This window comes from Pipistrellus kuhlii, unplaced genomic scaffold (genome assembly GCF_014108245.1).
Source record: "Pipistrellus kuhlii isolate mPipKuh1 unplaced genomic scaffold, mPipKuh1.p scaffold_m20_p_2, whole genome shotgun sequence".
In the NCBI taxonomy this organism is placed as follows: domain Eukaryota; kingdom Metazoa; phylum Chordata; class Mammalia; order Chiroptera; family Vespertilionidae; genus Pipistrellus; species Pipistrellus kuhlii.
The window spans coordinates 179,564,540-179,577,413 of record NW_023425515.1 but is presented as its reverse complement, the minus strand read 5'-3'; the positions used below and the strand labels follow the sequence as shown (position 1 = coordinate 179,577,413).

At 37.9% G+C, this 12,874-nt stretch overlaps 1 protein-coding gene across 7 annotated transcripts in view; it reads right to left on the bottom strand.

Annotated features, from left to right (window-relative positions):
• The window catches only part of EYA3 (EYA transcriptional coactivator and phosphatase 3), a 95,971-nt gene that overhangs the window by 24,315 nt on the left and 58,782 nt on the right, over positions 1-12,874 (bottom strand). For all 7 annotated transcript variants that reach the window (XM_036448346.2, XM_036448349.2, XM_036448347.2 and 4 more), the window contains 3 exons: positions 8,015-8,100; positions 3,756-3,939; positions 839-978 (listed from right to left, as the gene is read on the bottom strand). In XM_036448346.2, coding sequence (XP_036304239.1) covers positions 839-978; positions 3,756-3,939; positions 8,015-8,100 — 410 coding nt within the window. The remainder of the gene's footprint in view (positions 1-838; positions 979-3,755; positions 3,940-8,014; positions 8,101-12,874) is intronic.

The window sequence follows — 12,874 nt, the reverse complement described above, 5'->3', positions numbered from 1 at the left end:
TACAGAGAGGAAGAGAGAGGGATAGAGAGTTAGAAACATCAATCAGCTGCCTCTTGCACACCTCCTACTGGGGATGTGCCCGCAGCCAAGGTACATGCCCTTGACCGGAATTGAACCTGGGACCTTTCAGTCCGCAGGCCGACGCTCTCTCCACTGAGCCAAACAGGTTTCGGCTGGACTCATTTTTAAATATAGCTTTTCCCTTTATTAAATAATTATATTATAGAAAAACTGAAAATCAAAACTTCACTCTTATTAGTTTGTATGACTTTCTAGTTTTTTTATAATAATAAAGTCAAATGTATTCCCAAAGTAAATTCTTACAGTGTTTAACTACAGAGTAAATAAGTGTAAATCTCATTAATAAAGTCATCATTAGACAAAGTTTCTGGGAGGTTGCATGCTTCCCAGAAACTTTGTCTAAAGCATTCTAGTCTTCTCATTTTACTTGGAGGTTTTTGAATGGCGAACAGTATGACATTACTTGTGACACCCTCTGCTTTCTGAAGATACTGTGCTGTTCTCCTCTGGAATACAGAGAATAGTTGGTTCTTTCCCTTAAAGAGTTACCTGATTACTTAAATTCACAAAAGCTTTTTTGATGCTTTTGGCAAAAGCATCTGAAGTAATATGGAAAGTTATGGGCATAGACAAATGTGTTTTTACATTTCTCTTATCACTTGGCCAACTCAGTTTCTCTTGCCAAGGAATTAAAGGGAAGACAACACAGAACCATATTATTCCATGAGTTTTATATATATATATATATATATATAAAATAAACTTAAGAAATTAAGAAAAAATAAAGTAGGTAACTCAAAGGAGTTTCTTCCCATACTTCCAATTCACTGTCCTGGGAAGAGCTAGCATCAGCCTTCCGCTTGCCCCGGTTCTTTCCAGTCATGTTTTTCCTGGACTGGTCGTCAGCATCTTTACTTGGTGTAGTTTGGGACAAAGATGGGCTTGTAGAAGGGTCTCCTGAAAAGGAAAAACAAGAAGTTTATTGCTCGTAGTTACAGAGTGGGAAGAGGGTCAGCAGTTTTTTATCCTTAAGAATCATATTGCAGAGATAAAGCATGAAAAACCAAACTTGAAGTAATTTGGGAATGCAGAATTGGGAACTGAACATCAATAGCTCTTAATCCATAAAGAGAGTTATGAATAGAATTTATACACCTGTATTCCAATGAAAGAACACATCTATAAAGTTGTTTTTCATAAAAAAGAAAAAATAGAATCTGAATCTGATCAAGCTTCTAGATCAGAGATTCTCAACTTGGCACAATTAATATTTTGGGCCAGAATAATTTTTGTCGTGAGTGTGCTGTCTTCTGCATTGTTGGATGTTGGTTAAGCAGCATCCTTGGCCTCTACACTCTAGCTGCCAGCAGCACCTCACAAAGTGTGACAACCAAAAATGTCAAATGTCAAAGGGAGCGGAGGGAGGCACATAGCTCAATATTGCCTCTAGTTGAAAAAGACTGCTTTAGATCCATTTGCTAATGTACAATAACATACACAAGGCAGCAGGACTTGTTAAACTACCCTATCCTATATAAAAAAAGAGGCAATATGCAAATTGACTGTCACACCCTTATACAAGATGACCGGCAGGGTAGGGCAGTTAGGAGCAACCAGGCTGGAAGGGGAGGGCAGTTAAGGGCCACTGGGCCAAAGGGAAGGGAAGTTGGGGGCAATTGGGCCAGCAGGGGAGCAGTCAGGCATCAATCAGGCTGGCAGGGGAGTGGTTAGGGAATGATTAGGCTGGCAGGCAGAAGCTTTTAGGGGCAATCAGGCAGGCAGGCAGGTGAGTGGTTGGGAGTCAGCAGTCCTGGATTATGAGAGGAATGTCTGACAGTCGGACATCCCCCGAGGGGTCCCAGATTGGAGAGGGTTTAGGCTGGGCTGAGGGACATTCCCCCCTCCCCCCGCCCCATGCACAAATTTCGTGCACCAGGCCTCTAGTAAGGATATAATCAACACAATTGAGGGAAATGCTATGGGATAAGCAATAGTTTCTTGAATAAATAAAGTACACAGGGGAATAAAAAAAGAGATGAAGGAATTTATAGATTTAAAGAGAGAAAATATGTATCTTCCAATCACAATTTATGGATCTTACTTGGATCCTAATTTAAACAAACTGTAAAAAGAAAAACATATTTATGAGAAAATAATATTTATGAGAAAACCAGAAGAATACCTCTTGGTACTTTATTTTTATTTTTTTTATTTTTTTTAATATTTTTTATTGATTTTTCACAGAGAGGAAGAGAGAGGGATAGAGAGTTAGAAACATCGATGAGAGAGAATCATCGATCAGCTGCCTCTTGTACACCCCCTACTGGGGATGTGCCCGCAACCAAGGTACATGCCCTTGACCAGAATCGAACCTGGGACCTTTCAGTCCGCAGGCCGACGCTCTATCCACTGAGCCAAACTGGTTCCGGCACCTCTTGGTACTTTATGATATTAAGAAATTATTGTTGAATTATTTTAGATGGGATAATGAAATTGTGGTCATGTTGAGCATTTATCTTTTAGAATAATGTCTAGAATTTGGAGAGGAAATTGGATGAAGTATAGTTGAAAAAAAGTTTTCCTATGAGCTGTTATTGTTGAAGATGGATGTTGGATACATAAGGGTTCACTATACTACTCTGACGTCTTGTCTGTTTGAAATCCTCCATTATTCAAACGTTAAAATTGTTATGAAGAACAAACAGATTTAGAGAAACAAAATCAAAACTATCATTACATGTAATAATTTCAAAGGTACATAATTTTGAAGTGACCATCTGTATATCCATTACTTAGAAGACTGGTAAAGGCACACAGAAAACTGCTTTAGTTGATGTAGAGCATTATTTTTTTAAAAAATGCATGAGAGCTAATAACAATAAACAGTCCTTCCTCAGGTGGTATATGACAGCAAACTTTAAATGAGTGAAATACAGAGGAAGACAACTATCACTATCATCAAATTTTCATGAAAAATATTGATGAATAAAAAGTATGGCCCAACCAGTGTGGCTCAGCGGTTGAGAGTCAACCTATGAACCAAGAGATCATGGTTAAATTCCTGCTCAGACACATGCCTGCTTTGCGGGCTCAATCCCTGGTAGAGGGTGTGTAGGAGGCAGCCAATCAATGATTATCTCTCATCACTGATGTTTCTCTTCTTCTCTGAAATCAACAAAAATATTTATGTTTTTTAAAGTGTGTGCATATGTTTATTGAATGTGTCAGGGTTTGTTTGTTTTTAACCTGGACATCATAATCCAGTGAAACATTTCAAAGCTAAATGCACAGACCTAAATTTGTAGGTAAAATTTTTCATGTTTCTTTAGATTTTCTTAGAATCTTAAAGGGATCCATGACACAGAAAAAGTTGAGAACTACTGCTCTGAAGTTTAGCAAAAGTCCAAAATATTCAGACTAAAACTGGAATCCTCCAACTTTTATAAAATATGCTATGATTCTGAAGTTCCCTGTGACAATCATGTTAGAGCTATAGAAGGGGGGTGGGATAAAGTAGGAGTCATAAATGCAGTCTTTTCATTCTTGGTACTTTTCTGTTTACAGCATCAGGTATTACATTCAGCCTGCCAATGACTTGTTACAGTCTGGCTTCAATGTTCATATACTCCTAAGAGGGAAAGCTAATAGCATGGTAACAGTAACTTAGACCAGAACAAAATAATCTTCACCATCGCCTATTGAAGTGCTCTTACGCCAAAGTTTTTAGAGCTTACCAGAGGAAAGTCTCTGTGCTGCAGGCGCAGGTACCATGACGCTAGGCTTCTCCGTCTGGTATGTGGTTGCTGCTAATGTGGAACTCTCAGCATCATTGTTAGTTTGGCCTGTGACTCCAAAGCTGGAGCTGGGGTAGCAGGTCTGGTACTGACTCTGACCAAGGATAGTATAGGTGGGATAGTCCTAAAGATCAAGGGGATTAAGGGAGAAAAAAATAAGACTTTTAAATAAAAGAAAACAAAACATTAATTTCAACAAAAAAGATTTCATGCCCTTCTTATTTGTAATTATTTTCCTTACACATTAATTTGGCTTCTTATTATATCTTCAATTAAATCAATTCTTAAAGAAATGATTTTCAAAATGCATTCTGTTGGAAACCTATGAGTCAAGAGGAGATACCTCATGGCTGTCTGGAATGGAGAAAGGCTGAGAGAAAGGTCCCAGGCACTCTACACTTAATGTCCCTTTTTCTAAATGTAACAGCTCTCTATCTCTCTTTTTTTCTTCCTATTTTATGTATTAAACTTCTAGATAAATATCTGCATGGAATTCTTGAAGAAAGATCTACTTTTTAATATTTAAAAAAAATTTTTTTTGTTTAATATATTTTATTGATTTTGTACAGAGAGGAAGGGAGATACAGAGTTAGAAACATCGATGAGAGAGAGTCATCGATCAGCCGCCTCTTGCACACCCCCTACTGGGGATGTGCCCACAACCAATGTACATGCCCTTAACCGGAATCGAACCCGGGACCTTTCAGTTTGCAGGCCAATGCTCTATCCACTGAGCCAAACCGGATTCAGCAAGATCTACTTTTAAAAAAAGTTTATAAACTGCCTGGCTGGTGGGAACCAGCAGGTCACAGTTCGATTCCCCGTCAGGGCATATGCCCAGGTTTCAGGCTCCATCCCTAGTGTAGGGCTATGATTTTCTTTCATCACTGATGTTTCTATCTCTCTCCCTCTCCCTTCTTTTCTGAAATCAATTAAAAAAAGAAGTTTATGAACTATGATACTGTACTAGATGGTAGTGCTTCTAAGGACAGAAGACCTTAAACAAAAACGATCACAAATCCTACATTAAAGTTTCCCAGTTTAAAAACTTTCTTTCTAAAATAATCAATGTTTCAAGTCCTAGCTGGTTTGGCTCAGTGTATAGAATGTTGGCCTGAGAACTGAAGGGTCCCAGGTTCAATTCCAGCCAAGGGCACATACCTGGGTTGCAGGCTCAATCCTCAGGGTGGGGTGTGCAGGAGGCAGCCGATCAATGATTCTCTCTCATCATTGCTGTTTCTATCTCTCTCTCCCTCTCCCTTCCTCTCTGAAATAAATAAAAATATATATAAAAAATAAAATAATAAATGTTTCTTTAGAATATTCAAAGGGAACTTTTGGTGGTGTCACGAGCACATACTTGTAAAAATTTATCAAACTGTACAATTTAAATCTGTAAAGTTTATTATATGTCAATAATACCTTAATAAAGCTGTAAAAATGGGTTATGATGTACAGCTCAAAAACACAGCTTAAAAAATTCCATCTGTACTGAAGTTGATGAAAAACAGAAAGATGCTAACTGATCAGACTAATTATTTGTAAAGAATATATAAGTATCTACCCTAAGTGAGGGGGAGGGGATGTGCATAGGTGGGAAAATGGATTATTATAGAGAGTAAGCCATACTAGCTGTACGCAAGGGAGTTAAAAATTTAGCAGGAGCTAAGAAAAAAAACATTTCCAACAAATTAGAAATAAGTTATATGTCAAATGAGTGAAACACAGAGGAAGACAAGTATCACAGTAGATTGTAGTTAGAGTGCTTACTGAGATAAGCAGGCAGAGAGAATAAATACAAGAATAGGCTCTGAAAAGATTATATTAAGAAGCCAGAGATGTTCAGCCTGGTTGAAAGGATCTCTATAGGCTTGAATGACTGGTTAAGGAATATGACTTGGATTGTTTCTAGGGGTGTCGAACTCAATCAGAGAAGGGGCCAAAATCTAAAATCCAGCCTAAATCGCGGGCCGAATGGTTTACTGAACAGTCATAAACTGTCATTGTGATGGAAACGCAGCGGAGTGCAGTGATGACAGCGCGGTGCAGGCCACATTGCAAGGCCTGGCGGGATGGATTTGGCCCGCGGGCCTTGTGTTTGACACATGTGGTTTAGACAATGGTGATTATCAAATTCTAACCAACAAAAAAACACACAGATAATGAGCAGGCAGGTTTAGGATAAAAAGTGGCAGTTAGAGAAAAGTAATCAGATGTTGTTTAGAAAATGGACAAACGTGGCAAAAAATGAGATGAAAAGTTAAATACAGTAATTCAGGATTAAGGGGCTGGAGGACAAAACGTGGGAAATGATAGCAAAAATGAAAAAGAAAGAATTCCAGAAAAAGCTGGATTAGGAATAAGTGAGGAAGAAATATTGTTGACTGGTCGAGGCTAGGTTTATTAAAAAATGGTCTCACTAACAAGAATTGAGAAGTCCTAAAGGAAAGTGGTCTTACTGTTGGAGAACAGGTGACAGGAAAAAGGAAGAATGAAAGGTTGTTTTTAGATATGGTAAACTTAAGGACATAGCAGGGTATTAAAAAAAAAGCCCACTAATAAGCAGAAAGCCTGTAGATACCATAAGGTTATGACTAGAATCTTTATTTCAGAGGTAGTAAACGTGAACTTGTGAAAGTGGTTAAACATTCCTGGGGATGGAAAACTAAATACAGACCGTCCCTGATACAAAAAAAGCTAAGAAAGGAAGAGAGATGTACCCTGAAGAGTGCCAGGTACACCTTATCCCTATAGGAGGAACTCAATAAATATTTGTGGATTAAAAGATGAACAAATGCAGGAACAAACATAAAAAAATGAACCAGCTGAAACCGGTTTGGCTCGCCGAAACCGGTTTGGCTCAGTGGATAGAGCGTTGGCCTGCAGACTGAAAGGTCCCAGGTTCGATTCTGGTCAAGGGCATGTACCTTGGTTGCGGGCACATCCCCAGTAGGGGGTGTGCAAGAGGCAGCTGATCAATGATTCTCTCTCATTGATGTTTCTAATTCTCTATCCCTCTCTCTTCCTCTCTGTAAAAAATCAATAAAATATATTTAAAAAAAAAAAATGAACCAGAATAGCAGTATGTTAAATGCAGCCAAAAAAAAAAAAAAAAAGATCTATGGATATAATGGTTGATAATATTAATTGCTACAGAGAAAAAACAAATAAAAACATAAACAATAAAGGCACTGAAAGACATTATCAGTGATCCAAGATAAAATGTTAACAGAACAATGATACAAATCAGATCACAACCCTGACCAGTTTTTCTCAGTGGATAGAGCATTGGCCTATGGACCAAAAGGTTTTGGGTTCAATTCCTGGTCAAGTGCATGTACCTTGGTTGCATGCTCTCCAGCCCTGGCAGGCAACCAATGGATGTGTCTCTCTCATGTCGATGTGTATCTCTCTCTCTCTTACTCTTTCTTTTTTTTTTTAATTTAATATATTTTATTGATTTCTTACAGAGAGGGAGAGAAAGGGACAGAGAGTTAGAAACATCGATGAGAGAGAATCATCGATCAGCTGCCTCCTGCACACCCCCCCACGGGGGATGTGCCCGCAACCAAAGTACGTGCCCTTGACCGGAATCAAACCTGGGACCTTTCAGTCCACATGCCGATGCTCTGTCCACTGAGCCAAACCGGTTTCGGCTCTTACTCTCTTTCTTACACCCCATTTCCTCCCTCCCTTCCACTCTCTCTATAAATAATTGGAAAAAATATCCTTAGAATGAGAATTAAAAACAAACAAACCACAAAAAACTCACAAAGGAATGAGTAGCTAAATAAAAGTGGAAGCAACATTTATTCATTCCACAAATATTTATTATATGCCAGGCATTTTTTTTTTTTTTTGAAATCTGGAAATATGTAAGTGAACAAAAAAAAGACATAAATCCCTACCCTAGTAGAGCTTACATTCTAAAAGGGGCAGGGTAGCAGGTAGAGACACACACAATAGATAAAGGGAGCAGATAGAACCATATCATTGAGAGGCTTAGCAGAGAAATGAGAGGAACTGGATGGTGGCTTGAGAAACCATCCAGGATACTGGTTCTCAGGGCTTCCAGAGAAGGGTCTCTCCACAGCATATACCAGTTGTTTTATAAAAAGGCAAATTGACAATGAAAAGAAGAGAGGAGGAGCTAGCTAGATGAACCCTATCAAATAGGATAATCAAAAATAGCACTGTACCTGGTTTGAGATGCTGGAAACTGCTGCTGCTGGAATATTGGCAATTGTAGATGAAGTGGATATCAGGCTGGCATTTGTGCTTGAAGCTATAGGATTGAGAATTTTAAGAGACATTAAAGATATTATGTGGAACAATAAAGATTGATTAAAAAAAGATATGTGAAAAGCTAGAAGAAATTTAAAATATACTGTATCTTAAACAAACAGGTCTCTAAAGATATAAAGAACATTAGAAAAGGAAGCAAATACTAGTTTTGCTCTTTAATATCCTATACCCGTGGTCGGCAAACTGCGGCTCACGAGCCACATTCGGCTCTTTGGCCCCTTGAGTGTGGCTCTTCCATAAAATACCATGCCCTGGGCGAGTCTATTTTGAAGTGGCATTAGAAGAAGTTTAAGTTTAAAAAAAATTTGGCTCTCAAAAGAAATTTCAATCATTGTACTGTTGATATTTGGCTCTGTTGACTAATGAGTGCCAACCACTGTATACCATAACTTAGAATTGATTAAACAGTTCAAATATTTTTCTGTTTTGACTTGGGTCTTTATTCCTAGAAGGATACATATTCTAGTACAATGCACTGGTTCATACTAATGATACCAATAAAGTCAGAAGCCAAACCAAATGACTGTAGCCCCATCTTTTCTGGCATAGGAAATGACTTACCTGTAACATAGTCTATTGACTATCAGTAGAAATAATAAGAGATCTGGTAAATCCACATGTAAATCCTACACTACTTGTATAGTATTTATTGTCACTTGCCCCAAATTATGCCTTTCCTGATGCAGCGTAATTACTTTGAGAGAGTGATGGTCCTCCAAATTCAAAGGTACTTGAAGTTGCTTATTGGGCACTACTCAATGGAATTATTGTGATCAACAAACACAATAATCTGGCATTTAATGATTTTCTGGAAAAATTCAGAAAATATTAATTAATATCTGGCCAGGTAAAAATGTATCCTATAAATTAATTAGAGTGCCTATCTTGAGAAGGAATTTGGGTTAAGTTTTTCATTCCTTTCTATCACAGATTCCATCAGGATTTTAATCAAATCCTCAGTGACTAGTATTTGCCACAGAAACTATTTTTCAGGTGGACAATGTATCTGAGATTGAGGTAATGGTCCTTAGTTCCTCTCACTTACTTATCATAAGCACTTAACCCTGGTTCCCATTGCAGTCACAAACACCATAGGGTTCAACATCAGGTAAACCCAACTACCTACCCCATTAGCAACAAAGTCCTCTACAGGGAAAGCTAATAGAAAAACTTCCATTAAGAATAGGGCAAGTAAAGAAATGCAGCAAAATTTGCAAGTACTGATCAAAATCAAAGGACATTTTTTATCCCTTTCCTTAAGGATACTCTGCTTAGGAGAAAATCTAGAAGAGATTAAGGTAAATTAGATATAAACAATAGCTAATGCTTCAATGCCAGCTTTCATATGAAGAACCTGGACAAAGAAGAATTAAAGTAATTTGCCGAAGCTGGTTTGGCTCAGTGGTAGAGCGTCGGTCTGCAGACTGAAAGGTCCCGGGTTCGATTCCGGTCAAGGGCATGTACATTGGTTGCGGGCACAATGTTTCTCTCTCATCGACGTTTCTAGCTCTCTATTTCCGTTCCTCTCTGTTAAAAATCAATAAAATATATTAAAAAAAAAAAAAGAATTAAAGTAATTTGTCCATAGCCATGGAGCTAGTGGTAGATATTAAGATGATAAAAATGGGATCTCCCAATTCTTTGTGAGTTGCAGATTTACAAACAAAAGCAGCAGTAATAAGATATGCAATAAAAGGTACAAATTCAGAGGATCAAGTAAAACTCAAGTGATAACTCCAATTCATATATATCTAAAGCCTTTTAGCTCTCCAAATGCCAATGGCATAGCCAACTGTTTTGGGATAAGTCTCCACCCCTGTTTTGACAATGGAGCTGTGAACCCATAGAAAGACAAAGCATCTAAGAACCATGCCCCGCCCCCACCTCACCCCATCCCTTAGAGGTCTAATTAGAGAGCTCTACTCAGAAGACTTTGCTTATAGAACTGTGAGAGGCAGCGTCGAATTAGTGACATTGCCCCATAGCTGGAGGGTTACTGGCACATCAAAGTTGCTGCAAGGTTTAGTTTCTATCCACCCCTTTAATTTTATATATGTTTCTCCACCACCCTTATTCACCCTGGCCTTTTCAAGTTACTCAAAACAAGAGGATCTCTGCCTGGATTGTTCTCCCTGGCCTGGCCCCCTCCTCCTCCCAGCATGATAGCTCCTCCTTCTCAGAGAGACTCTCTCTGACCCCTCTATTGAAACTAACTCCTTTCTTGTTTTCCCAGACATAGCAACCTATTCTTTATTCCTTTCAGAGCACTTTTCAAAAATCTATTTATTTACTTGCCTGTTTTCCTCGACTATTTTGTAAGCTCCATGAAAACAGAATCTTAAGATATTCATTAATTCAATATCTAGCAAAGTGCCTGGTCTACAGTAAGTGATAGTAAGTGGTTGTGGGATTCATTTATAGTTGTATACACGTACACCTTGTAGAATTCATGTATAGTATGTCAAGGTCATCAAAAACAAGGGAAGTCTGAAAAACTACATAGTCAAGAGTAACCTAAGGAGACATGACAATTAAAGAAAATGTGGTATACTGGATGGGATTCTAAAACAGAACAAGGATATCAGGTAAAAACTACGGAAACCTGAATAAATTTGGGCTTAATTAGTAATAATGCACTAATAATGATTTATTAATTGTAACAAATATTCCATTCTAATGTAAGATGTAATTATTGGTGGAAACTATGTACAAGGTTGGGGGATAAATATAACTCTTTATACCATGTGCTCAATTTTTCTATGAATCTAAGACTATTCTAAAAAATAAAATCTATTAAAAAAAACAAATCTGGTCAACGAAAGATATTATGTATTACCAACAACATCAGAGCCCTTCATTAAAAGTCAAGATTGAGCTAAAATTAAATTTGAAATTTCTGTAATTAATTTTGCCACTTGAATATTATCATTTAAACCATCTCAACTGAAGAAAATAACCAGATATTGGGCCATATAACAAACAGTGTAGGAAAAAATTAATATAAAAAAAGCCAGATCTATTTAGTCAAAGGGTTTTCATAAACACCGAGGTATAATAAAGGTTTTGATCAGAGCTGAGGAAGCCAGAGAGGAACTGGGTTTTTGAGATCATTTCACCAACTTCACAAAGGAAGAAGGGCTGCTGTCAAGGATAGAATGCTTTGGGTGGAATGAGGAGATACTGTTGCTGTTTTGACCATTAAAAAAAAAAATTTGCCCTAACAGGTTTGGCTCAGTGGATAGAACATCAGCTTGTGGACCAAAGGGTCATGGGTTCAATTTGGTCAAGGGCAGGTACCTTGGTTGCAGCTCCTCCCCGACCCAGGCCCTGGCCAGGGCTTGTGCAGAAGGCAACCAATTGATGAGTTTCTCACATTGATGTTTCTCTCTATCTTCCCCCTCTCTTCCACTCTCCCTAAAAATCAATGGGAAAATATCCTTAGGTGAGGATTAAAAAATAAAATAAATTTTTTTCAATTATAGTTGACATTCAATTTGGTGAACTTCTGCCTTAATTTCTGTGCCAAAGTTCTAATGAATAATACAATGAACCAATAAATTAACCAGAAAAAGGGATGAAAAATAAATTTAGATATTTGCCACTACAGATTCTTAATTATGGGAGGATTTATATTGATACCATGACTTCAATATTAAATATCATACGTTTTCAATCATAAATCACTCATGCTCTGTGGTCAGATTGCCCAGCTAACGCCCTCACTTTATTATTTACTAACTTTGTGACCTTTGGCAAGCCACTTTGCTTTTTCTGTGTCTTTTGGTCCCCCCCCCCCTTAAAAAAAAATATTTAATCGATTTTGTACAGAGAGGAAGGGAGAGAGATAGAGAGTTAGAAACATCGATTAGAGAGAGTCATCGATCAGCTGCCTCTTGCACACCCCCCACCGGGGATATGCCCGCAACCAAGGTACATGCCCTTGACCGGAATCGAACCTGGGACCTTTCAGTCCCCAAGCTGACGCTCTATCCATTGAGCCAAACTGGTTTCAGCTTGTTCCCCTTCTTTACAATGAAATAAATAATATTACTTTCCTCAAATATATTGTGAAGATTACATGATTAACACCTATCTATTGTTTAAAACAATGCTAAAAACATAGTAAGCATTTAATAAACACCAGCAATGATCATTATTAGCAAAATGTGAGAAAATCAAGTTAATCTATCAAAAGGGGGAAAAATGTACTTACGGATAAGTGAGGATAGTGGTTAATGGAATTTAAAGGATATTTCATGACCCCCTAAAAGACCTCCAAAGGTGGTTCCTCTTTTTTAAAAAAGAGGGATAAGAAGCATAGCTATTAGGTTCCTCAAACTTAAGATACAACTATGGAGAAGTGGTGGTTCTACACCTTGGGAGAGGGTTAGTATCGGGTCTAGTAATAATTAATGTCGTTTTTAAACATTCGTTTAAAATCTTGCTTGGTGTTGACTTGTATTGACATAACCTTCAAACACGTGGTATCTACAGAACGTGTGAAGTGCAATTAACAAGTTTTGCTTGAAAAAGTTTGTGCTTGGTTTGGTTTTTGTTGCAAAACTAGGGCTAAGAAGATGGCGGATGAAGAGCATATTCGGCACTGCATGCTTTACGAGTTCCAATTAGGAAGAAAAGCAAGTGAGGCTGCAAAAAACATCTGTAGTTCTCTTGGTCAAGATGCAGTTAGCGCCAGAAAATGCCAGCGTTGGTTTGAGAAATTTCGCGAGGGAAATTTTTCGTTAGATGACAAG